Source organism: Sylvia atricapilla, chromosome 4, assembly GCF_009819655.1.
Source record: "Sylvia atricapilla isolate bSylAtr1 chromosome 4, bSylAtr1.pri, whole genome shotgun sequence".
In the NCBI taxonomy this organism is placed as follows: Eukaryota; Metazoa; Chordata; class Aves; order Passeriformes; family Sylviidae; genus Sylvia; species Sylvia atricapilla.
Window position 1 is genome coordinate 44228530 of NC_089143.1, and position 27205 is coordinate 44255734.

At 39.1% G+C, this 27205-nt stretch overlaps 2 protein-coding genes across 6 annotated transcripts in view; one reads left to right on the forward strand and one right to left on the reverse strand.

Moving 5' to 3' along the window:
- The window catches only part of ARFIP1 (ADP ribosylation factor interacting protein 1), a 40919-nt gene extending 24534 nt beyond the window's left edge, over positions 1-16385 (reverse strand). For 3 of the 5 annotated variants that reach the window (XM_066317712.1, XM_066317711.1, XM_066317709.1), the window contains exons 1-3: positions 16208-16359; positions 11938-12017; positions 7962-8063 (exon numbers count right to left, since the gene is read on the reverse strand). In XM_066317712.1, the coding sequence (XP_066173809.1) occupies positions 7962-8063; positions 11938-12015 (180 nt within the window). In that variant the 5' untranslated portion in view covers positions 12016-12017; positions 16208-16359. Of the gene's footprint in view, positions 1-7961; positions 8064-11937; positions 12046-16207 lie in introns of those variants that run through there. The other 2 variants (XM_066317713.1, XM_066317708.1) reach the window with 2 other exon arrangements.
- Positions 16386-17012: 627 nt separating this feature from the next.
- TIGD4 (tigger transposable element derived 4) lies at positions 17013-19646 on the forward strand. Its single transcript, XM_066317716.1, has one exon. The coding sequence runs from the start codon at positions 17072-17074 to the stop codon at positions 18596-18598; it is 1527 nt and encodes a 508-aa protein (XP_066173813.1). The 5' UTR covers positions 17013-17071; the 3' UTR covers positions 18599-19646.
- The last annotated feature ends 7559 nt before the right edge of the window (positions 19647-27205 follow it).

The window sequence follows — 27205 nt, forward strand, 5'->3', positions numbered from 1 at the left end:
AGACAAGCAATTCTGCCTTTAGCCTGGAGAGCCCTTGCTGGTGTCACAGCTTTCTACTGGTACGCACAAACAAAACTTAAATGATTGAGAAACACTGTAAGGATAGCCTGACTATTTATGCTAGATTTTTTTGTTATATTGATAACCAAGTAGAATGCCGTGTCTTAGAGAAGCAGTTACCAAAAATGTGGCCAGAAACATCATATTATGTGGTCTGACGCTGGTCCAAACAAACATGTCAGTTTAATGAAGTTTCCAGTTAAAAACTGACATGGGTGCAGAATGATATAAGATTATCAAGCAGAGAACACTTTACAAACAAAAAATATGGAAGCAACTATCATAATGTTAAGATCAAAAAGCTCACTAAGCAAAGAATATCCTTAAAATTCACAGCATCCTTATTTCTTACAAATAGCACATGAAGTCTTTTTAATATTTGACATGGGAGAGAAGAGACATCCAGTAAGGTATCACTTCAACAGCTTCCTTCTGAGTACCTATTCTACATCGTATATGTCCAGAGCACAAAGCTACCACAAACTTTTGTTTGCTTTTGAAACTCCTTCATTTAAAATTGCCTGAGATCACCTTGTTTAACTTCTGAGGGCTAGATCAACTATTTCAACCAGCTCTCAAGCAACCAAAGTCTTCACTGAAACCCAGCACAGGCCTAAGAAGGACTCCACACAGCACAGCTCACAAAACATCCTACTGCCCATTTTTGCTGTCTTACTCCTCTCTACAAAAAGCTCCCCACAGGTTTCCTGAACTATATTGCCAGCCAAGTTTAAGCCTCTGGAATAATGGAATTGAACACAGTACTTTAAAAAAGTTCAGGTTTTAAAGCAATTTAAATTTAAAATTCATAGTAGTAAAAACTGGGTGGAAAAAGTACTATGAAAGTGAAAGCAAAAAGGTAAAATAGAGTTACAAAAAATAAAAGCATCAGGAAATCAGCAAACTGTCAGTGTCTGGAGTCAGGTACTATTTTGCATCCCCTTTGCTTCCATACAGAGGTAAAAAAGTGGAGAAAGTTTAGAGGACCACTAGAGAAAGGCTATACATAGCTTTAAGAAGTCAGTGTCTAGACACATATAGTAACTGTTTATGATCCATGCAATGCTTCTAACTACAAAGAAAACACAACCTTTAAAATCTAATCCATGTTTGACCTGTAACAGTAGTTGTTCAATCCACAAACCAGAAGCAAGGTAGTGCATAAGAATGACACTGACACTGCCTAGAGGCTCAGATTGTCAAGAAGCAGTTTTGGATCACATCCCCCCAGATATAGTTAGATGTCTTCTGTTTAGGACAAACCCCTGGGAAAAAGAAAAAAGGAAGAACTACAAACATACAGCAATTATTCCAGCAAATTAGTTTTTCCATGTGAATTCCAGAAATCTCACTGACATCAAAAACTCAGCATGTTACTGCAAAGAGTAACCAATTCCTACATGAACAGGCTATGTGATAATAGATCATGCCACATTTGTGTACCTGAAGCATTATTAAAAGAAAACAAACAAACAAACCCAAAAACCAACCCCTCCAAAAACAAACACATCACAAAACAAAACAACACAACAACAACAAAAACAAACAAACAAAAAAACCAACAACAAAAAAACTCTCCCCACACACACACACACAAAAACCAAACAAAAAAACCAAAACCACATACACACACACAAAAAAAAAAAAAAAAAAAACAAAAAAAAAAAAAAAACAAAACAAACCCACACACAAAAAAAAAACACCACCCCAGCAAGGAAAACAAATAGTAGTCATATGCAGAACCTGATCCCCCAAATTAAGCCTGTCAGAACTTCTTGCAGTTGGTGGTATGCTGGAAAGCCTTTCCTTCAACTTAGTTTAGCTAATAGAGTCCATTTAACTTAAAATGTACCAAGTCACTGGAAGCTGAAAAAGCGGAGACTTGAAAAAAGATAACCAGATTGCAGAGAAGAGGCACTGATTTCACAAAGAGGACATGGCATGGACTATTTTTTTCCTGAAGGCACCCTGGCATGCTGTGTAGTTTTTAGAAATATCCAAACCTGTAGCCAAACAAATGTAGACAGCTAACCTGCTTAAGCACGTTCACCATAGGAATCTAAGCAATCATCTGTACTTAAGGTAAAAATGCAGAACATGCTTTGTAAAGACAAAAATTTGTATCTAAATCTAAGCAACTGCACTACTTCTGTACACTCAATGTAATTCTAAGTTAAATACAAGCTGAACAAACTACAGAACTAAATAAATCAAAATACTACAATCATATCAAACCAAACCTTGATATTTGTAACATGAAAAATTTAAAGATCTACAATTGTGCATATTTACATATACACACACACCAAAGTTTTTTACATGAATACATACACATATGTATATGTATACACATATTGTTTGAAGATATTTACTTTTTTCTCACTGTCAAAAAGGCGAAGTTCAATTTAAAGAAAGGCAAAGTTCAACTTAACCTCCTTCTTTAACATCTAAAAACCAGTCCAAATATATCTTTATGAAGAATGATATTCTTGCATATGAATTGAAAAGAAAACATTAGCATTTGTTGATTTATACATGACCAAAATTGACAAAAGGTCACTGATTATCAAAACAATACCTTTTCACTGTTTACAAACATGCAAGTTACTGTTCAGAGGAGATACACTGCTGGATGGAAACTAAAATTTTAATGTCATTCTTGCAACTGATGGTGCTTGGTTTTGTTTTTTCTTTTTCTTTACACAAGTGCAGATAAACAAAAAAGCTAGCAAAAAAAATCTGTAATCATACTGACAAGACACTTTATCCCTGCAATAACTTACAAAGAGATAATTTAGAAAGGGTGCACAAAATGTCACTCTTAAAGGGAGGTATGAGTGTACTTAATGTTTGAATGGTAAGAGGGTAGGAAAAATAGCTTTTGTTTTTGTTCCAAATAAATATAAGTTTGGCTCTTACAACATAGGAAGTGAGAACAGATCCCCTTACTGAAATATGATGATTCTATTTTGATAATGTATTGCTCTCCTAGCTACGTTTAAGATTCTCCCCTTCTTTGTAAAAGGCAAATTCAAGTCTTTGGAATTGATCAAAATTTATTGATACATGGCAAACCCACAAATCTATGAAGGGATCACCATCACCAAAAAACAAATAGAAGAGTGCTTCATTAATAATTTTCATTTGTATGACACTGAAACTATGTTGATGCAATTACCACCTAGCAAAAGTACTTTAATTTTATAAGTTGACTGAGACCCAGAGCTAGAGGTATAAAACCCCCACAATTTAAAAGATTCCCAAGTTAAAGACTGCATTATCTACCCCATTCTCAGATATTTAGCAAGAAGCAAAAGCATGAAATACAGCTAAACAGAATAAGTGCACTAGTTTAATTAGGTCTAGTCAAGACAGTTCAAACCTATATGTCACAGAACACTGAAGCCACTCACACCATTTGTTAAAATCCCATTTTAATGACTTCAAATCGCTATATTAAACTAAACATATTTTAGTCAGGGTACTCTTATTTACACAACTCTATTACACAGATTGTCTGATGAAGCAGTACAGATTTTTGACATAGCAATCCTGTTGAGACAGTAGACACAGCAAAGAAGTCGTTCAGAAAGCATGTTCATGAAGGAATGTTGGCTGAATTACAAGACTGCCTCCAAAATGGTGCTTCCCAATCATGCTATCCATAACAATCTAAAATGAAGAAGGGAAAGACCAGAACTGTATTGTTTCTCCAACAGCAGAAACCAACCCAGCCAAAACTTAATTTATATAGACTTACTTAACTATTGAAACAACACTCTACTAATTTCTTAGTTATAGTACTCCATTAGTAATGCATCACTACGCATTAACTCTGGCTTAGTACCAACAGGAGGTGTGACAAATAAGAGTTTTGCTTACCTTTAATACCTGGAATTAATATACTCTTAAAACCTCACACCAATTGCTAGTTTAACAGTGGAGCAACTAATATCAGACCAATCATATGCTTGTTTGGTTTTAATGGTGGATGACATTTTAAATAATACTACTCAAGTTGAGTTCAGGAAAAAAATTACAACATATCTGATTGTTAAGTTCACAGTTTAAAGTGTGATTACAAGTCCTATGGAACAAAAGGTTGTATAGATAGACATAACATCTATCCAGTAAGATACACGGGCTCTGAACTTTAACTTCTTATCAAAATCACGTGCAAGTAGAGCTCCTCATACATATTCAGGGTTTTCTTCTTCTCTTTACCCCATTACATCACTCAGTTCCTATTATCCATGAATTAAGTCACTAGATCCTCAATCAGAATAATTCAACATAAATAAATGGGAGAAGACCTGAAGGCTTTAATCTTTGATGAAGTGGCAAATAACAGACTAACACATTTCTTATTTTCCAATACACTACTCTTCAATTGGAAGACCCTTTCTACCACATCCCATTTGACTTACCTAATGTCATACTACAATTCAGTTTCAGTTTTCCTCCCACTCTCATCATTGCCACACATAATTTTGGTTTTCCAGACTGGTTTTTCAACGTATGGAGAAAATTTGACTTTTCTATCTCCTCAAACCAGTTTTCTAGAACTGTCACAGTTCTAGAAATATATGTTAAATCAGTTCTACATTAATTAAACTATAATTACCCAAAGTGAAAATCTACCTATGCCAGTCAACATAGGAAAACCTAAGATATGAACTCAGTCCTTGCAGGCAGAATGTGAGTGACAAGGCTGGCATTTTTTTCAGAAGGCAAGAAACAAAAGAGAATTGATGTTATCTATTTGTGCAGTCTGGCAATAAAATTACAGAACAAGACAGTGAACACATGCACTCAGATTCATCAGATCCCAGAACTAATTTTGTAATTCTAGTAAGACAAATTGAAAACTCACAAAAAAGTTCATAATCTTTTTGCATCCTGAAGTTTATTTCTGGTTTTATATGCATGATTAACTATGGTTTTTCTCCCATAGAAGTACAATAAGAGCCATGAGAAGAGGCAGTATAAAAAACAAAACAAATTCAGGCACGAACTGGTAAGAATATCATGTAAATTTTGTGCAATACTTGAAACATAACAAATTGCTTACAGCTGCGTGAATATCTTCACAGGCAGATAAACTATTTTCTGAAAAATTTAGTTTATTCCTAAGCAGCTCTCATACTATATGGCATGTTCTTGCATATAGGAATAATAGCAAGAATATACTTCCCTCACTCCTTCCTACCATCCTATGCTCCCAATCTCCCCAGTCACATTAAAACACCACTACGCTAATCACATCATTACAACAGCATGGGAGGAAACCTGGGCTCTGGAAGTCAGGGATAAGTGAATAATATAAACCAGCCAGACATTTTTGTATGTTGGGCTTTCTTATACAAAGTAATAAGAAAAACTTTTGATTAGGAAATGCTGAAGTCTTCTGTCTACCAAATACCCAAACATTAGTCAATAGTTCCATACAAAAGTTCTTAAAGCTCAAGTGAGACCCAGCAGAGCTTGGGGAATTAAAAAGCACTATGTCAAGCTTTTTGGTACTGCAAGGACATTAGATATTTGATCCAATGATGACTGAAGCTACAGCTTTTCTTAGTAGAAGAGTTTGCATCCATCATATGGGCAGGACAAAACTTGTTTGAATTCCAAGGGCATGTCTTATTAGAGAATTAGAATGTAGCAGCATATTTCTGACTGAGATTTTACAGTGAGGAAAACATGTAAGTTACCTTTTAAATATGCATTATACCAAAAAGATGCATCAATTAATGCCATGTCACATTCCCACAATAATAGAACTAACATGCTTCCTTCTGAAATGACATTATGACAATCTATGCTGTCTGATGTTCTGCAAAACCAATGGCATCTTTCTTTAAAGAAGGAGCAACCCTACTTGTCATTTCCAGGTAAATACATTTGCTCTGAACTGCCTCGCAAAATGAAATACTTCTCATGCTTGAATGCATACTAATACTGCTTTTGGTGAAACACAAATGTGCATTTTCATGCCTGAGCAGCTTATGGATGAGGTCTGATGGAAGTGCTAAACAGAATATGACTCTAAAGGAAAGTGTAGTTTTGTAATTAAAGAACTCTAAAGTAAAGGTTGTACAAATACCTCTTTACTCAAAACCAAAGAAAGCTGCTCAAGTCTTGGTGCAAAATAGCTGCAGAAGACCAAAAAATACAGAACGAGGAGTACTTAATTCTTTACATCGGAACTGTACAGCATCTAGATGAGTATTTCCCTGATCATAAAAATAAGGAAGCAGGAAATTAAAATAACCTTGTTCCACAGCTTCCCAAGAAGGTGCAATCAAAATGAACATATTGGAGTGCTCAAACTCTAAACTCTACTGTGGTCACATACTCTCACAGAGCACTGTGGTAACAGTACAAATTAGAGTGGTCATGGTTTCTTGCCCCTTTCTTAAACGACCTCATAAAAACCAGTACTTGGCTTGTCATTTCCAGAAGTTGTAGGAAAAAAGACCCCAAAAATTTTGTGGTGCAATGCATATTGCTTTAGGTTAAAGCAAAAAATTACCTGGCAAGCAAAAAAAGAGAAAGCATGGCATTAAGCATTAGAAATAACAAACATGAAGCAAGATGAATAGAAGCTAAATATTAAAATTTGAGACTAACAGATTAGTAAACAGACCTAGATGTTAATTCCAAGAAGTTTATTTTCTTTGTTTTGTTTATAAGAAGCCTTGATTATCACATATTTTGACTTCAGGTCACACATGCAGGTGTGAACTTGTACAAGACAGTTCAAAAAAATAATTGAAGTGCACTTCTTCATTGATCTCAGAATAAGCACTGCAAAAATAATTACAGCAAGTTCAAATATGCTTGCAGAGTACAGGTTTTTCTGCAATGTGACCAAAGATTTGACCCATTTTTGTGGAAGTACAAGTTTCAAAATATAGTTGACTCCAAGCCAGCAAAATGACTAGCATGCAGGAAAAATCTACTCCAACTTCCACACATGGCCACAGACAAAAACCAACTTAAAATTCGACCTTTGCATTTTCCCTAAGCAAGGGTCCTAATGCAGTCACCAAGACTGCAAGTTCCATTTGCTGTACATAAGTGTTGCATGCACTGCACTGCAGAAGCAACCACTATGTAAGGAAAAGGTAACTCAGATAGTAGTCAAGTCACAGCAGTAGCAAGGTCAGCAAGCTTCAAATTACTAAGTCTGTTTCCCTACTTTGAGGTGAACCCAAATTCCTTACCTGTTCAAGATGCATTTCCCAAGCTTGTCTCCCTAAACATACATCTTTATAGAAATGTAGTTGTAACTTTATTTCATCAAACACTCCACTAATTTTTACATTATGTCACTGGTAGATCTTAGTTGAACAACAAATCTTATGAAATTTCCCGTCTAATCAGCATTTTAGTAAAATAGAATAAAATGTTGAAGTTCTGCTGAGTATTTTTTTAAGAATAATTCTGCATTGCAAGTCAGTATGGAATTGTTAAAAATTAAGAGCTTTCCTTAAAAGTTAAGCCTCAGCAGATATCAAATGAATGTGGACAGTTAACTGGCCTTCATATTTCCAAAGGAAAATGCAAACAAAAGGAGCCCGAGCCCAAATTCCACACGCTGTGCCCCAGCGCCCTCTGCTGGACACGCGGGCACGAGCAAAGCTGATCGTTCACCTGCAGCAAGCGGAGGGGGAAGAACTCCGCTTCTGCAACTACGAACGCGCCTTTAGACAAAAAAACCCACTGCAATATGCAACAACACCGTGCTATGCTAACGCTGACAATAATCTATGAGCTTCAAAGGAGTTTCTTCGGCAAACCCCCAGAAAACTATGTCAAGTGAAGTCTGCTACACATCAAATTGTAACTTCAGCATTTCTGATAATAGTATCATGACAGACAGCAAAGAAAATTCTGACCCTGTTAAAGCTGTGTTCATGAGAATCTTCCAGCTGTCCATTGCTAGTCACAGGAATTTCTGCCGCTGAATTTTTGGGAGATTCTTGAGCCATTGCACTTTCCTGTAAAAAGAAACAGGTTAGTGTTTGTCTTACATATGCAATGAGTAATCTATACGAAAATATTTGATCTATGGGTTTCATAACAGTTGATTTTATTTCAAACTTCAACTGGAAATATTCTGATTTACTCAGCCTGTATATGTTTATTTAATCACATCACTGAATCACAATAATACTCTAGCACAGCTCAGTCAGTAGTAATTTAAAGTTTCCAGATCTAAGAGAAAAGGAAAACTAAAATTGAACCCACTGGCATTGGGGGAGTAAGGCACAAATGAGTCGTGGGCCCAGACAAATGTTTCAACACACTTGAGCCTTAGAGTAGTTTCTGTATCTCAAATTTATAATAAGCTTGGCTAAAAAATTGTATTATCTATTCACAGACAACAAATACTAGAGAAGAGCAATATGTTTAATCATGTGTTGCAAGAAAAGCAATGATTCCAAACTGTAAAATAGTTGCTTCTTATTTTACCATAATGCAGTGCCACCTTCTGACTAAACTGTTGGAATGCAACTCTCATGAATTCAACAGCAGCACACCTGACACGCGATGCCTAAGTGCCAAAAGAACTCAAAAGTTCCAAGAGAATTCAGGATTCAAAGTTAGTTTCAAATGCAGCTGCATCATGAACCGCAGCAGCAGCAGCTGTGAAGCCAGCCACTGCTTTCAAGTACGACCTAAGGTATAGCCTAGAAGAGACATTCCCAGAACTGCACTTCATTTACAAGCACCTGAAGACAGAAAGGCAGCTTAACACTCCAAAGTTAAGAGGAAGTGAAAATTTCATCCCTTTCAAAAAGCTACTCCTAACTCTGCAAGGCAGCTTCATCAGTCACCTAAAGTGTAAACAGTAGAAAAATCAACACACAACAGAGGCAGTGTTTGTTAACTAACATAAAAGTTGTCTAAAGTCCTCAAACCAGCTCGTACACTTGTGCTAGACTGGCAAGACAAGGTGCACCATCAACAGGTACTTGAGAACAAGTACCCTTCTGCCCTTAAAGCTCTTAAATCATCAAACTGAACCAGCTCTTTTCAGTCCAAGGGTCAGGAAGAGGCCCAGCCTGAGATCAGGATCTGAGGTACCATCACCTTCTCCAACCACACGTGAAGCTTTACAGAGTATGAATATAACGCCAAGATTTTACTGGTACTTACTGAGCATCACTTGCATCATTCTTAACTGGAACATCTTCTGTTGTACCCCATTGCTAATATTTCTTCCACTTTCACATATCCCTGCTTCATTTATATTCGTGAGCCTGATTTCCTTTATTAGTTTTGAGGCCTCTCAAGACTTTTTCTAACTAGTCACTGTCTGTGGGCTCAAATAAATGTGCTTCTACTGAAGTATACTGAATGGTCTAAGCTTATTTTATGAGTACTTTTAAAACAGTAATTTGTTTCATTTCATACAATACACAGTATCTCAAGTTGTAAGCGACCCATAAGGCTCATCAAGTCCAGTTCCCTGCTCCTGACAGAGAGTGGCTATACAACATCATTATACTAAATGTGGTACCAGCCACATTACATTTTGATTTGGGAAAGCTGCCCAATAGCTCAAGTTTCTTAAACTTGCTCAAAATCTCACATGTGCTTAAGCTCTAAGACACTTCTACTTTATATGGTCAAGTGAGGTATTTTTCCAAATGCTTGGCCTGTCACAGCTACTTGCACAGTACAGAAACATTAGCATAGGCCATGTTCTGTTCTGTTCACAGCTATTTTTGCTCTTCTTTCTGCAGATTATCAGAGAACACAGTGCAAAGGGAAGTCCTCTACTGTCGAGGGAAGCTTTTCTAGGGATCAAAAACAAAGCTGCATCTCCAATTAAAAGAAAAACAAATAATTGACTTGGGTGCTTTTCAGTAAGAATCTCAAATAATTTTGCAAATAGTGACACTGATATATTATTATGGTTTTATTCAGTGATACACATGCTCAGTGCATATGCACACATCTCTAATAAATATATGTACTAGAAAACAAAAATTCATCAGCTTCTCTGGACAACTAGAAGCAATTCACTTATTTTTTTGGCACTCCTATTTGAGTCAGACCTATGTATCTAGTTCAGAGAAAGATAAAAAAATTACTTGCTTGGTAATGGAATGTCAGTTCCATGTTATGATTGAACTACAACAACTTCCTCTTGCTGAAAAGGGGACATTTCACCACACTGCTTTTCCAGTCTCTACTGTGAACCACACAGTGCCTCACCTCCCCAGCACTCACCTGACTACAGTCACCACACACAACTCACTGGCCTGGCAATAGACCTTTTCACCAGGTTAATTTTCCAGCTTCAGTGAGCTGAATCAATTTGAAATGAGGTCAGACAAGCACCAAAGCCATGAAATGAGCAGCTGAAAAGGAGAAGTGGGATAAACTGCTAATTCAACTCAGACATAACAAGAAACCACCATCTCCATTTTAATCAATAGTTTAAGCTTGCACTGCTGTCAAGAACCAGTCCTTACCCTCCTCCCCTAACTCTTTCCCCCAGCAGCTTTCATCATCCCTTCACCTCCTTCCCGTGTCACAACACAAGGTATTTGTACAACAAACAAGATTCTGGAAACACTGCAGATGAAAAGAAAGTGACCTGTGCTCAAAAAGAGTAATTTTTCTACTCCCATCAGTTCTCCAAAGCATGCACACTCCCAACACTTGTGCCTGTGAAAGAGAGCAGGTAGTAATGCAGTAAAGAAACTACTGAGAATGAAGGACTGCCCTAGCATCAGCCTACTTCAGCACTGCAGTATCTCAAAGTATCACCCTGACTGCAGGCTACTGCCAAATCCAGCAGCCATCTCTCTTTACCTCTGAATGTGTGCTCCTGTAACTTCACACAATCATGGTAAGGTAACTGATCTAAGAGAAAACTAAACCACCAAACCACAGGAGCATTTCTGTTGAAATAGGGAGCGTGATTGCTGAATCAAGTGTCTCTTTAGCAAGCATAGCCCACAGCCGACTTACACTAAACATACAAAGAGATTGATTCCTCAGAGGAAAATTTATCATATGTATAAACAACCTAAAGTAAATCTAAGTTCCTAGATTTGTACTGATGTATTAGGCACGAATGACATAAGCACTAGAGGAGAACACTGCATTTCAGATACACGTTTTATTTTGGAAAATACTCTTCAGTAACAATCAGTATTTTCTTTGTACATCTGTGTTTACAAATACCAGATTCGGAAATATGCTAAACAGAATCACTATTCTTTTTTTACTGAAAGTTTAAAAACAATTCACTGTCACTGAAACTCCAACAGTGATAAAGCCAGCATCATGGTTTTTTCATTATCACATTAGAACAGTCAGGAAAATGTTGACAATCTTTCTGAAAGAGCCTCCCAAACACATCCGATTAGCTAAGTAATATTGGGAACCTTAGGAATTTGTTCATAATTCAAATATGTCACAGACTTCTCTATAGAGAAGGTGCAAGAGAAAAAAAGTTTCGCTCTTTCAGCAGTAGGTAGTTATAGTGAGGTTATAGTGAGGTTACACAAAGATTATGCCTTGTTATAGTGAGGTTACACAAAGATTATGCCTTTTAAATACCAACCCTTTCCTCCTGCAATATTCACACAGATTCTACCATGCCTAAATCTATTCAACTTACAAAACAAATATTGCAGCACAGAAACAGGCTACTGGCTGAAGTAATCCTTCACTATGAATTAATTGGACTGCTCTTAATGGTGTCAAAACCAACCCCACCCATTCAAGATGCTGTGCATGAACTCGTATCCACATACTAACAGCACTGCGCTATGTGTAGCAGAATTTTTGGGAATCTGAATCCTGTTAGGATTGGTTGATTTTACACTAATATAACTATCACCCAATCACCTCAGAGCCAGACTGGACCTCTTCTGCAGACGGATGAGACACATCAACTGTTGTGGATTCACTGCTGTGTTGTGACATACCTGAAAACCAAATAGGTTTGGCATGCATTAATTGAAGTGAAAGGAGCTGGATGTTGCACCTCACAGAAAGCAAAGCAGGCTTTCAGAACACATTTCTTTTAGAAGTTCTGCTAAAGCAAAGTGAAACCTCTTTCTTTTGATGGTGACCAGGTCTTTAGCTCTCCAAAAATCTGAGAGATTAGGAATACAGTCTAGTGTAAGCTTCCACTGCCAAAGCGACCTTTCCCCACAGACAACAAAGCTTGCAACATAAAACCCTGGAAGTCAAACAAGGTTCTTCAGCTGATAAATATATACTGCCACCTGCAACAATACACTAACTGTATCTTACCATTGCAAAGATCACCCTTTTGTGAAGACATAAGAGTTATCCAAATATTGAAAGATTGTATCGATGCTAAGCCACTGAAACTTATTAAGCTGTTAAGTCTGTTGTGTTTACTAGAAACAAAATCCCTTTCATTTTAGCCTCAAAAAAAATCTCAGCTACAGAGGCAAAGAAAGTTGTTAACACTGAGCATATGTGCAAGAAATCAACTCTGTGAATATAGTGATTGTGAAAGATGAATTACATACACAATTTTAGCTTAAGTAAGAAAAGTATTTAAATTTGATCTAAATTTGATTCCAAATAGCTGGTAACTACAGGTGACACCACAATTCACTCAGCTGTTTGAGAGGAGGAGACAACCAATCATTAAAAATTAATCAATCTGCCAGTATTGCATATAATCACACATGACTTCAGTTCATTAAGTCTTGCACCACTTCATACATGTTCAGACACATACCAGATTAAAAAAAGTTACAGAGATTACAATTTGTGTTTATATTGTATTTCAAATTCCTGAGCTATAAAACATTCTAATTAAAGCAAATAATTAATAAGGTAAGCAGCTCACATAGCAAGGGAAATAAAGAAAGGACACAAAGGCTGAGAAACTGAATCACCTAGATCATATTACACTGGATAGCCTATTACTTTATTTTGGAAAACCAAATGCATAAAATAAGAGATTTTCTCCAGAAAAACAGTTCATTCAGGGCTATTACTGAATAAAGTTGGATTTTCTAGGAACAATAAAAAACCCCCTTTGAAGTAATCAAGAAGTAAGTTGAACATCCTTATACAGCTTTCTTAATTTTTCACATTTCTTTTAAACATGGAAGACTGTAGAGAAGAGATGCTGTTTGCCCACATGGTCCTGTCCGAACTCTGCTTGTGGCTGAAAACAACCTCTGTGCTTAACAGCTTTCTTCTGACTAGCTAAAACAATTACATTATAGAATAGGAGAGTAAGTGTGATTTTCTTGCTCTACTTGTTAAACAAAAAGCTAAATTCATCTTCTAGTAGAGCCTTCATTAAGACAATCGTCCTCCAGTTCTACAACATCAGTGTTCCTGATTTTTGTACATGTGATGTATATTTGCACATCACATACAAGCCATGGTAACACTGCTCTAAACTATTAAACGCTGCAGGCAAAAACATTTTTAATAGATTTAACAACTTTTGATATATTTAAGAACCTAGGGGCAAGAACCATCTCACCAATCCATGTAGAAGACGCTGCATAAAAGCAAATCATTTTTAAAACCCAAATGAATTCACCATTTGTGCTAAAACACCCCTCCATGATTAATTTTTTGTAGTGTTCTTTTCCTACAAGTAGTGCTAACAGTCTCAACATAGCTCTGCAAGATCACAGTGATCAACTTTAAAACATGTGAATGCAAAAAAATGTAAATTAAAGGTGGCTTTCATTAAAAGTTCAACTGCACATTCAAATTTAACTACAGAACTTCCTCTTTACTGCTTCTACAGCAAAAAAAATGGGGATGTAAACATCAAATACTGGATTAAAGGATGAAAACTTTCTATACCTTCACCAAGACTCAGAAGTGAAGACACTCATGTGAAATTGTGGTAATCATGACATCTGCATACATACATCATTTAAGGTTCCACTACAGCAATGCACACAGACTTTTGCATCTCTGTAGCTCCTGCAGGTGCCAGCCAAAGGGCTGCTCTTTATAAGAGGCCGCTAATTCCCAGTACAACGTGGATTGTGTTATCCAGGGCTTGGTTTGTTTCTTCACTAAAGCAGCCACAACTTCAGAACTCATTAGGTGACTGGTGTATCAGGACATTTGCTACCACCTGCTGCAATAGAACAACTCGAAGAGATTCTACTTGGAAAAAACACACTTGATCCATATTCTGACAAGAACTGAAACCCTGTCCATACCACTCTTGCCCTTCTGGGTCCTCTTTTACCCCACTATACCAGTTCTGCAAATCCACACAAACACTGTACCACAGTAAAACAGAAGACACAGACTAGACTAAGAATCATTCCCCCCATGGTGAAGCTCCCTTAAATGCATATTGGATTACAGTCTCAGTAATTTTAAGTTTTGCTCACCATAAATAAAACCACATGATTTTTGAGTCCTGGGGATTTTTATATCACTTCTTCAAATGGCAAAGTAAAAAGCAAAACAAAGCAAGAACTTACGAACAACATAACAAGCTTCCTCTTGGATGAAGACATAAAGAGACATTTAACCATTTATAATTAATGGTTATAAGAGCATGTTTATGTGCTTTTCATAAAAAAAGCCAAATTCAAATTTGCTCATTCATGAAAATATTAAGAAAATGTCAGCAACAATGTATTAATTTTGAATAAAAAGTATATTCTTCACATACTTACATCACTTAGGTAAATGGTTGATGATCTCAGAAATAAGAACCATGGGATTCTCAATAATCAGATCTGCTTTTCTGAGCAATATGCACTGGTTCCTTCATTTACTTTTCTCCTAAATTAATTGCCAATAAGGCAACAGCAAGATATCTTCTGTTTAAAATGAACTTTATTACACACTTTTATTGTTGTTGCATTACTTAACTGCATAAAGAATGTAAATTTTCATAACACTGCAGAAAATCCCAGTGCTGGTGAAAAAATTACTATTTTATGGATGTTTTCCTAATTTCAGTTTCTAACTAAGAACAGTTCCACCAATTCTTGTCAAGATAGGGATCAATCACTTTTTTAAAAAGACTGTAAACTGTATTAAACACTTCCTGCTGCAATCACACCATAGTTTCCTCTTAATGCTCTTGAATTCCCTTGCTGCTCCACTTGCAAGATCTAATCATGCTTGGGAGTCAGAAGACACGATGGAGACAAAGACTGGAAAACAGAGCTGCTGCTGACTTTCACACTCCATGCTAAGGCAACTCGGCTCTAAACACTTAAACGCTCTGCTCGCCTCCAGATCAGCTAAGCCATGGGCTCCCATTAAGGTCTCAACTTCTACCAAATCAGAAAAAAGCAGCTGATCAAGCTACTGCCTCAGTTTCCAGTTTTTCCAATCTAACACTCTTCTGTGTTTCTTATTCCTGACATTTTAACTGTGTGTGTACACAGACACACACACACACACAAACATACACATAATTCAGAAAGTTTTGGAGTTGCACTGATCAAGTAAGATCTTTCTCCAGCCCTGCAAAAAGAACCCTTCTGTTATCTTCTCTCGACAATCAACTCTTAGGTAACAGAGCCACCGACTGCAAAGTGATAACTCCTTGCTACCTTTTCCACCAAACCTAAAAAGCACACGTGAGAAACTGAAACTACATCCTGGGCTGAACGTTCAGAATGATCGCCTCCAAAGACTTTCATGCAAGATGAAAGGCTATTAGAGGGCTTCGATTAAAAATAACCTATTAGAGAAGTACTATAAGAAATACTGGAAAAACTGCCTCTAGCTTGGAGACAACACCACCTGCAACACCTGCTTGTCACACAACACCACAGAGTTTCCGTGCTCTAAGAGCAGTAAACAAAACACAAATTGGCACACTTAAAACAGTAATTGCCAGGGTGTGGAATAACTCCCAGGGGCACAAAATTTACACAGCGTCTACAGTTTTCTTCCCGCACCAACACAGCGCTTCCCTTTCTCTCTGGCGGGGCCCGCCCGCTCCCCGGCTCGGGCGCTGCCCTCCGTGTCCGGCCGCCCAGCTCCCGGAGCGGGGCAGGAGCCGGGCCGACCCCGACCCTCGGCACAGCCGGCGCCGCCCGGGGCAGGCCGGCCGCTCCCGCGGGTGACACGTCGGACGGGACGGAGCGGGAGGCCTGCCCTCCCCGAACCCGGGCCCGGCCCTCACCTGCCGGCGACGCCGCTGCGGCCCCAGGGGCGTCGTGCTGCGGGGAACGGGAGGGCAGGACGGAGGGAGGAAAGGGGGGACGGAGGAGGCCGGGCGGGGCGGCGCCGACCGCCCCTCTGAAGCTTTATTTTCTTCCTTCCCCGGTGGCAGCAGGAGCCGGAAGCGCCGGGCCGGAAAGGGGAAGACGGCGGCGGCCGCTCTAGGCCGTCATGTCTATGGTCGCAGCCATGGCAACCACCGCCAGCGCCGCCCGGGAGGCTGCCCCGGCCCCGGCGCTGCCCGGGAGGCCGGGCCGCCGGCTGGGAGAGCGGCCGGGCCGCCGGCTGGGAGAGCGGCCGGGCCGCCGGCTGGGAGAGCGGCCGGGCCGCCGGCTGGGAGAGCGGCCGGGCCGCCGGCTGGGAGAGCGGCCGGGCCGCCGGCTGGGAGAGCGGCCGGGCCGCCGGCTGGGAGAGCGGCCGGGCCGCCGGCTGGGAGAGCGGCCGGGCCGCCGGCTGGGAGAGCGGCCGGGCCGCCGGCTGGGAGAGCGGCCGGGCCGCCGGCTGGGAGAGCGGCCGGGCCGCCGGCTGGGAGAGCGGCCGGGCCGCCGGCTGGGAGAGCGGCCGGGCCGCCGGCTGGGAGAGCGGCCGGGCCGCCGGCTGGGAGAGCGGCCGGGCCGCCGGCTGGGAGAGCGGCCGGGCCGCCGGCTGGGAGAGCGGCCGGGCCGCCGGCTGGGAGAGCGGCCGGGCCGCCGGCTGGGAGAGCGGCCGGGCCGCCGGCTGGGAGAGCGGCCGGGCCGCCGGCTGGGAGAGCGGCCGGGGCGGCGCTGGCGGGGCCGGGGCGGCTGTGGGCGCCCATGGGCGCGCCGCGGAGACGCCGCTCGGTGCCATGGCAGGGGCTCTGCCCGACCGCACAGTGAGGAGGAAAAAAAGCATATCTATCGAGGAGAAAATTGACATCATAAGCGCTGTGGAGAGCGGCGAGAAAAAGGCGGATATTGCAGCCAAGTATGGCATCAAGAGGAACTCCCTGTCTTCGATTATGAAGAATAAGGAAAAAGTGTTGGAAGCCTTTGAAACTTTACGGTTTGATCCTAAAAGGAAAAGACTGAGGACTGCTCTTCATGCCGACCTGGAGGAGGCATTGATGAAATGGTGCAGAATTGCACAATGCTTGAATGTGCCTGTCAATGGCCCTATGTTGCGCCTTAAGGCGAATGATTTTGCCCAGAAGCTTGGACACAGTGATTTTAAATGCAGCAATGGCTGGCTCGATCGTTTCAAGTCGAGGTATGGTTTAGTTTTCAGAGCTCAGCCTGTAGAAGCAGCTGCTACTCCTACAGTGGGTGCTCCAACTCTTTGGTACGAAAATGTGCTTCTTCATTATTTAAATGATTATCAGCCAAAAAACGTGTTTTACATACAGGAGACTGGCTTGTTTTATCAGATGTTACCGCATAACACGTTTGCGTTTAAAGGGGAAATTTGTTCTGTGGGTGAACAAAGCAAAGAGAGCATCACTGTAGTGGTGGGTACAAACATGGATGGCTCAGAGAAACTCCCGCTGCTCGTTATAGGAAAAAGCAAAAGTCCACGCTCATTCAGAGATGTGACATCGCTGCCAGTGGATTATGAAGCAAATGACAGGGCATGCATGACTTCAGGACTCTTTGAACAGTGGATGCATAAACTCGATAACAGATTTCAAGCACAGCAGCGCCAAGTGGTTATTCTTGTTGATTCTCTCCCAGCTCACACAGAAGTAAAGAACCTGAAGTTTGTCAAATTAGCTTTCTTTCCTCCAGACTCTTCTTCATATATAGCTATGAAAGAAAGGATAATCAGAAGTCTGAAAGTTAAATACAGGCACTGTCTTATCAAAAGATTTGTTGACTGTGTAGAAAGTAACAAAGAGTTTATGCTGACCCTTCTTGATGCAATTGAGATGCTGTACCTGTGCTGGAGGGAAGTAACACCAGAGACTATTGTAAAAAGTTACAATGGAGCAACTTTCAAATTAAAAATTGAGACAAATGATAATGACAATGAGGATGAAAGTGATTTTGATTTGATTGCACATGCACGGGCAGCTGGAGTAGAGTTTCCAGAAGGTTTGTCTTTAGAAGAATATGCAGCTCTGGATGATGGCTTGGTAACTTATGAAGTGCCCACAAATAATGAAAGGGTGTGTGGCAAAGAAAATGCATCAGATAAAACTGAGACATTTGTTGGTGATGAAGATAAGGATGAAGGTGATGGACTTCAGGGAGCTGAACAGTTTTTACCATCCAAAAATGAGGCTTTGAGTGCTTTAGATACCCTTCGCAAGTTTCTCAGAAGTCAAGACACAGATGATTCTCTTTATGATTCCCTAGCTGACTTGGAGAATTTTGTTCAACATGTAGCATGTGAATAAATATTTTAGCAAAGTGGGAAAGCATGTAATTGGGAAAAACAAATTATATAATCAAAGATAGGCAGTTTAAAACAAGCCTTGCTGAAATGTTTTCTGGTGTATTTTGCTCAGGTGCCTAGATGAACATAAGAAAGTTATGAAGAAGAGGTATGAACTGAAGTTTTCCACTAAATCATGAGTAAATAACACATACTTGAGATGGAGAGAGGGGGTAAGCTGAACCCTTAACATGCTAACTGTAATAAGTACAGTGGAAGCAAGATAAATTCTTTGAGCAGTTTGGTGCACTCAGGATAAACTGTTGACCACTTGGAATTCTTTCTTCAAGAAGAGACTAGCACTTCTACACATCAATAATTTCACCAGTGTTTGGGTGGTTTTGACAGTGGAGTAGTACATATTTATGACCTTGGTGCTTTTGGTACATAAACACAAAATCGACTAACACAGAAAACACACACTTAAATTCTGAGAAGTAAGGCATTTTAGAAAGAAATATTTTTCACCCTTCATAAAGAATTCTGGCCATCATTTACTCTTGCAGCAGATGATGAGCAGCAGAAAGTTACCACTGCTTTGAATGTGTTGTTTTGCTTTCTTTAAACTGCTCATGTGGATATGCCCAAATGGCATAATTATTTATCCGAGAGTCAAAAGACAAACAGACTTTTACTTGGTCTTTGAAGAGGTCAGAAAGGAAGGTCATTCTCTCCTTTTCAGCCTTTTTGGTGCATAATTTGATGTACGTCTTTTTGTGCAACTCCACGTTGCAGTAAATTCAGAAAAAAACCCGAGTATCTGCAGTAAAAACCTCACTGAGCTCTTGTTTTATTTTCAATACTTGGAGGCTTTGCTGTAGGATTCAATGCCCTAATGTGGCTTCTCACTACACATGCCATTAACAAGGATGCTGTTTGCATGATTGAAGTGTGAAGTTGTGTAAATCACGGCACATTTAAATGTCTTTGTGTATGCATTTCAAACAATGTTATCATATCAGAGCCAAAATCCACAGTGTATATGTCCTTCTGGCTTTTTTCAAAACTTGTTTTAAAAAACTTGTTTTTTCAAAACCTGTTTCCATATCTATCAATTTAAATTTATTTAAAAAGTTGGAGATAATAATTTATCTAATTTAGGGGAATAAGAAAATATTTTATGGAGGCTCTTTAGGAAGCCTGTGTAATAAAAAATCTATTATGGTGCCTATAATTAAACCATGAGAAAAAAATCTCATGCATATGTGAATCCTCAGTTTTAAATAAATAGTTTGGCTATAGCTTTTTTTACTTTTTTTTTTCTGGTGTAAGACACTTTATCCGTTTGTGAAATCATTTCAGAAAATGTATAAGATTGTTGGAAGACAGTGAAAATATTAGGGCTGGTGAGAAAAAGCTTTTGGCTGTATGAATGTTTTACTAGAACCCCTTCCAAAAAAAAAAAAAACCCCACAAACTTCTGGTTTCTTGTAGTGAAATATATTATGTGAATTCTATCCAAAAGATATTCTGATTAAGTAAGAAATTTCTGTTGAAATCCCGATAAATAAAGTCCTGAAGATTTATAGAATCTGTGAAAAAGATACTCCTCTGAATTATCTCTTCTAGGTATTCATTATTTTAAAATACAGATGCAAAATCTTTTAAATTAACAATCTGTGTCACATTCTGCTTGCTTAAATACTTTTGAACAAGCTTATGCAAAGTACTTTCTATTCTGACTAAGTTTATTTGAAGTTCCTCTAAATCCCACAGACATCTGTAAATAATTTTCCTATAGTAATCTTTTGATTTAAAATCTATTTCTTTGTAACAGCTTGTCCTGCTGAAGGCAAGTTTAGGAAAGAGTTTTCTTATCCATATATTAAATGTCTAAGTTGTTAAGCGATTCCATGTAGCCCTCACTGGCCTGGTTTCTGGATAGAGAAACTCTGTTTCCTTCTGGGAGAATTCAGAGTGTGAAAGGATTGGATCTGAATGAGAAAGGCTCATGTATGTAAGCAGCAAATCTTGGTTAAACAAGGGGTCACTGTACAAGAAGTGTGACTTTTGCAAGAAGAGGCTTAGAAAATCAGGAGATGGGAAATAACTTCCTTAGCTGGAAAGGAAGGAAGTGAATTACTGAGTGTTGTCATACTCCCCCATGAAAACAACAGGAAGGATTTACTAATCTGGCCTGGACTTTGAAGGTGAGTTGCAGAACTTGCTTTACAAAACATACAGCCTATTGAAATCCTGTATCTTTAGAGAATATATGAGCTAGGACTAGCCTCCTAGTTCATTCTGAGAAACCAAGCTAAAATGCAATCACTGAAACTGATTCTGTAAGTCAGACACTTTATATTCTAACAGTATAGCTTTCAAAATTATTTAGGAGCCCAGATATTTCTCCTTGCTTGGATTTTGGTCACATTTATAGGTAGTGAAAATGAAATCCATTCTGAAGTTGTTGCTGTTTCAGGTGTTTGTCACGGGGAGATGCAGACTCTCGGATCCGAAATGCTAACAGTGGAAAAGGAAGCAGTGCACTGTGTAAATGTTTGTCAGTTTAGCTTGTGCACACAGTTTGAGCTGGAGGTTTCTTTACATTGTCTGGGTAAACCAGTTGGACACTGGCTTTTTACATCTTGGGGTGATATCTTTTGGAGGGAGAGGAAGAATATAGCTTTAGATTGCATCATATTTAAAATTAAGAACTTTTTCTACAAAAGACAAGTAACTAAGGCTGTCATTTTCTTTAATACTTTAATATTAGTATGGAGACAATAATGTGCTTTTTCTCTATAGCTTTTCCACTTCATGCTATGGTTAGGTAGTGACTATGTTCTTCAGCATCAAGTCAGTGAGGTTGCTTTTGGTAACTGAAAAGTGACTTCTAGAAGTGGGAACTGAAAATATGAAGTTTTAAAAATATAACTGCTGTCTAGACAAGGCCAAAATACAAAAAAACCCAATGGAAAGTATGTCTGATATAATAAAAAACATCCTCAGATTGATTCTTGAGATAAGTAATATGTAAAATAAGTATGCTCTTCAAAAGTGCATAGGTTTTTGAAAACTGTAAGAAATACTACACTGTGATTTGTATGTGTGTGTGTGTGTGTGACTGTGTGTGCAGTTCTGGATACCTTTCAGGTCTATAAAACAGGTCTTTTTGCACCCTTAGGCAAAAATGGAAGAGAGGAGGCAGACAGGGATTGATAGGAGAGCAATCCATGTGTACCTGTATATCCAAGATTTGTGATGTTTTGTTAGCCAGGCAATCGAGGGAGTAAATGAGTCGATGGTTTCCATTATTACACAAATCTTGAGAATAATACCCTCAAACACACAGAGTCTTTAGTGATTTAAAATTTTTATGCAATATTTTTGTAAACTTAAATTAAATTATAACATTAAAATATTAGTAAAATTTTAAGTCTTTTGGTGGCTGTGTTTATTGAAATGGTAGAGTAATATTGGCCTATTTAAGACTTAACTGAAATGTATGGTGACTGGGCAACCATGGAATGTAATGACAGTGTTTCATGTTATTTTATTCCTTTAATATCAATAAAATCTGGTGCTTCCTATTTTCGGAAGGCATTTGTTAAATGAAGGGTTTGCAAAGTTGTCATTGGGCACTGAATGCTGCTGTGACCAGAGAACAGTTCTATATTTACACAATGAAGTCAATATCTGTATCTAAATGTTTTAATATGTCTGTTTTGGGAGATCCTTCCTTGAAAATCAGAACCAAGCCTAGTCAATTAATAAGCAAACAAATCTAACTGAAATTTTTGCAGTGGGATGAGCGACAGCATACTTCTGTCAATACATTCATTAACAACAACAAAAAAAATCTTTGCAACAGATGAAAATATAACATCTTCATGTCTGACAGCCTGATTTTACACACAGCCTTTATGCTGGTAAAGCAGTGTGGTATAGACATGTGATTCCCTTTTCCTGATACAACTGCACTGTGGTATAATCACATCATTGATTTATAGAAACAGGAATTCGGGTGTAGGCTCATTTCCCTTCTTGGTAGCACAGTTACTCTACTTGAGCTGAATTTTCTCCTTTCAAATGTAGCTATTTAACTGCATTGGTCTAGTTAAAACCATATAACATCTGGGTTAAGCAGAGTGGGGAAGCCAGTAGTGTCTTGCCAACTTATTCATAGCTGTGTCACCTCTGTTCCTTGAGCAGAATGGAAAAGTGTAAATTGCAAATTAGTGTGATCAGTAAAGTGAATAAATAGCACACTGAATTACCAAATCCGTTTAATGAGAAGGGGATATATTTTTGACAATTTTTTAAATGGTTTTCTGTGGTTTACAATATTTCAGCTGCAAGTCATGTTCTTCCTAAGCTTTCATGTCATGTTACCTCTGCCACAACATTCCAGCCCTGTGCATGAGTAGCACCTCGGGGAACAGGTCACTGCCATAGGTAGCTATAGTGTGTGAGTTGTGAGGCTGCCCACAGGTAGTGGCTGTGTCACTGGGGAGGTGAGTTCCAGGGCTTGTTTGCATCCTCCCCTTCCACGCTCGCATTGCTCTGTGTATCGTGCCAGCACTTGGCTGTAATTACCAAGGTAGTGATTCATCTGTCTGAGAAAGTTGTGGTCCCATGGGATGATGCAACCTCACCCCAAATACCAAATGAAATAATTCGTGGTTTATTGTTTGAAGGCTGTGGGACCAGGAATTCCTTAGGAGGGCATTAAGATGTCTCCACTCTCCTGGTCACTCCTCAGTAGCAAAGCTGAAAGAGAAGTTCTTGCTCGAGAGTTCTTACAAAACACTTGCTATTCAAGAATTGCTGAGACATGTGGTAACTAGTTGTTGGATTTCTCATCTGAAGTCATCCACTTCTCTTGAAAGACGTGCTGTGGGGCTGCCTCTGTATCATGCATACAAGGAGACAACCTAATGAAAGCAGTGCTTCTCTTCTAATGAGAGTGTTGGTGCCTCCTATTTCTAACCTGTATAAATGGTGCAATATGATACTTTGCTATTCAAAATTCTATTTCTTTCCCCTTCCACCTCTTTTTCATCCATTGCCCTTATCATTTTATATTCATTGATATCCTGACAATTCTAATGTTAATGTCAGGATTGTTGGCCCAACCTTCTGGCAAGCTGCTTTCCTCCTTACTCTCCCTATTTCTAATATTATCTTTTGCAGGTCATATTTTTGAATTGTCTCATGTATCAGCCAGTATTAGCCTCTTCGTACACGTCCTCGTGATCGTGGGCCCTAATTTCTCCATTGCTGTATTTAGTGGCTTTCCCAAATCCTTGCTTCATTTATCTGAAAACATTTAGTATGTCATCATTTCTTTTTGTCTTTTCCTTTTGTAGAGGAGGGTGTGCAGTGCTTTTTTCCAGCAGCCCACCAGGATGTCCAAGAGAACCAGTAACAAAACACATCATCTCTCTCTTTTCAGGTCTCTCCATTTTCTCATTCTGCCAGTGGTCCCTTCTGACCTGTTCTTTTGAAGTTCTCAATTTGACATTTAGTATCTTTGTTTAAACTGCTCCTACTTCTCTTTCGTCTCTTACCCCTACCTGCCTGTATAGCATCCTTCCCACATTTCACTTTTACATTTCCATTTCTAAATATCATATCCCTACCCTTAGTTCTTTGGGTCTTTCTTCTTCCTCTTTTACTGGCCCCATCTAATATTTAAACTGCATTTCAAACTCCCTTGTCCTCCTTTGTATGATTTCATGTCCAGTACTCTCTTCCAAAAACAAATACTTAACTCTTTCTGGAGACAAATAGCTTTTTTACTATCTTACTTGGCATGTCTTCATTATATTCTTACATCAAAGATTATGTGATGATTAAAAGTATGTTATCTTCCCTAAATTTACCTCTTTGCATTTTATTTTTCCCCATCCTCTACTCTTAGTCATTTCAAGTCTTGCCTTTGTTGGAACCTTTCTTTTGCACTCCTCATCACCAGCACAAATCTTATTCTTTTTTTTTTTTAACCTTGTAAAAAATAAACCCACAAACAAACCCTGGACAAAGATGGAGTTTGGGACTGTTTGTGTTACAACGTTGCAGTAAAAGGTCTGATTGAAAGCCAGCTCAAACATTAGCTAGTATCTATCAAGGTTTTTATTTGAACCTACATATTTTGTTGTTTATTTTTGCTCTTCACTATTTCAGAAGCTGTTTGTGAGACTTCACATATTTGTGCCATATTCTGCTTTGTAGTGAGCTCATATGGCCTGAGATCATAGAGAAATGCAGGTAGAACATAAAAAAGGAGGAGTTAAAAGACAGGGTCCTGATCTATCGAGATTCCACTGCAGGAACACAAGAAGAATTTGTAAGTCGGGTTAAGCAGAACTTTTTGTTAGAAATCAACATCGAGAGTCCTCTGTAAGTCCATTTCCATTATTATTATTATTATGGAAATTATTATGAGAGATAACACCACAATTTCTCTGAATTCTGGATACCAAGAAATGGACACCCACAATTCAGTTGCACTTCAAAATTGACACAAGTTTGGGTTTGAGTTTTCTTGCCCAGAGCTAATGACAAACAATCCATGTAACCTGTCTGTCACTGGCCTGCCCAGGGCCCATCAACCTTCAGTAAACAAACACACATTTGCTTAGAGACAAAGCAAGGCTGAAACAGCATTTCTGTGTAAGAAGAGTTCCCGCAGAGTCCAGATATTTCTGTAGGAGTCAGATGAGCTTGAAAATTGACATGGCTTTTCGAAAGTTAACCAAGAGACATTTGGTAATATGAACTTGGGAACTGAATTAGAGATACTTACTATGTTACCAACAACTGCTAAACTATTTTTGAAAAGCTGGTACAATGGATATCAGTTTTACTGCTCTGAGAAAAACTGGCTCTGAGTGTTACATGTATACTCAACACATGGCAAAGGCAAACAACTCGAATTTGACTTGCAATTCAGATTCTAGTAGAGGCAAACACTTAATTCCCTGTGAGAGCTGAGGGTGACCAGACTCCGTGCATTGTACAGTGAGCATCTGCTGAGAAGCAGGAGCAGATGTGGCAAACGCTACAGACATGCAACAGCAGGACAGAAATACAAGTACAGGCATACAGAGCTACAGGCTCTTGGCTCTGCTTGTTGAATGAATACAAACAATCCTCCAATGCTCCATCAGGAGGCTTCCCCTACATGTCCTATTACCAACCCAATCTTTTCAAAAAGCAACAGAAATTCCCTTAGGAACCAAAAGAAATTTAGGGTTTGATAATTTCTTGCCAGGTTGGCAATGTTGTTCTTCATACTCTTTCACTGTGTAGAAGTTGGCAGCAGAAATCCAAACTAGAAAAGGTAAAGCTGAAGTAAATGTGTAATAAAACATACTTTTTTTGTGTCCCATCCTCACCTGGTCTTCACTCATCTCATGTAGATTTAGGTGCCCTAAATCATACAACACCTTTGGAGCTTTGTCAAAGTCTAATCTGGTGCCAATAATTTGCCTGTCAGAGCTAAGAGGAGAGCATTTGGCAAACATAATGCTTGGGTGGCTAGGAATCATCTTGCAATTTCATCTTAAATATTTGTGGTTAAATAGTTTTAGTAAAATGACCTGATCATTCCCTAACAATATCTACTCCATTATTTATACCCAGCCATAATGCACATGTGCAACTCCAAACCTGCATTCTTTGTGAAATGCCTGCATCTGCAGTGATAATGTGTTGAGGGCTAATACTGGGATGGCAGATAGCATCCTGGCCAGTGAGATTATATGAAATTTACATTAATGTAAATTTCCTAAAGAATTATTTGGAATGGGGATTAGGTAGCATTATAAATTTAAAAATTTCCTCAGATTTCTTTATCCTCTCACCTCATCTCATGGGGAGAACCCAGTCGCTTTCACTGGTGCAGCCTCACTGACCATTTTGAACACTGTTCTTTGGAGGGAGCACTGCTAGTGTTCAGAAGCATATTGACCTGCAAGGATTAGGAAGAAATTTTGCAACGTGTGGAAAACAGCCCATAGGATCCAGCCAGTGGGAGATTTAACTGCTGCTCTGCCTCCCAAGTGGGCTGAGCCAGCCTCTTTATGAGGATACTGACTCCTCAGGCAAGGCACATATTTGTGAGATTGCATCCTCCAAAAGTAGTAATGCAGGTACTGGTTTGCTTTTAATCATTCATCCTTCTCTCGTCTTCCTGTCTGCCATTCCAGCTCCTCAGTGATTAAAAATTCTCTGTCAGCTGCCTGCCTGATCCAATCAGTCCCCTGGTTTGGAAACCTGGGATGGTTCTGTGCCATCCACTCTCCTGATTTACAGGCTTTAAATGCAGCACTTATATTTGGCAGGGTTGTTTTTGTTTTTGTTTTTGTGTTTTTGTTGAGTACTGGATACTTTTGCATTCTCTAAAAGCATTTCCAGCTCTAATGGGAAAAGAATGAGTTGTGAACCTTAAATGAACTCCACATTTCTCTCTGTATGGAGATAAAATCGTAAGAATTTAAGCCATGCTGAGATCTGCCCTTATTTACATTCAAGAAGGGTGTAGACTCAGGTTAGGTGTGAATTGACCTTTGCAGATGTGGTAGAAGACATAAAGCTTCACAATTTAGTAGTCAGAACCAAA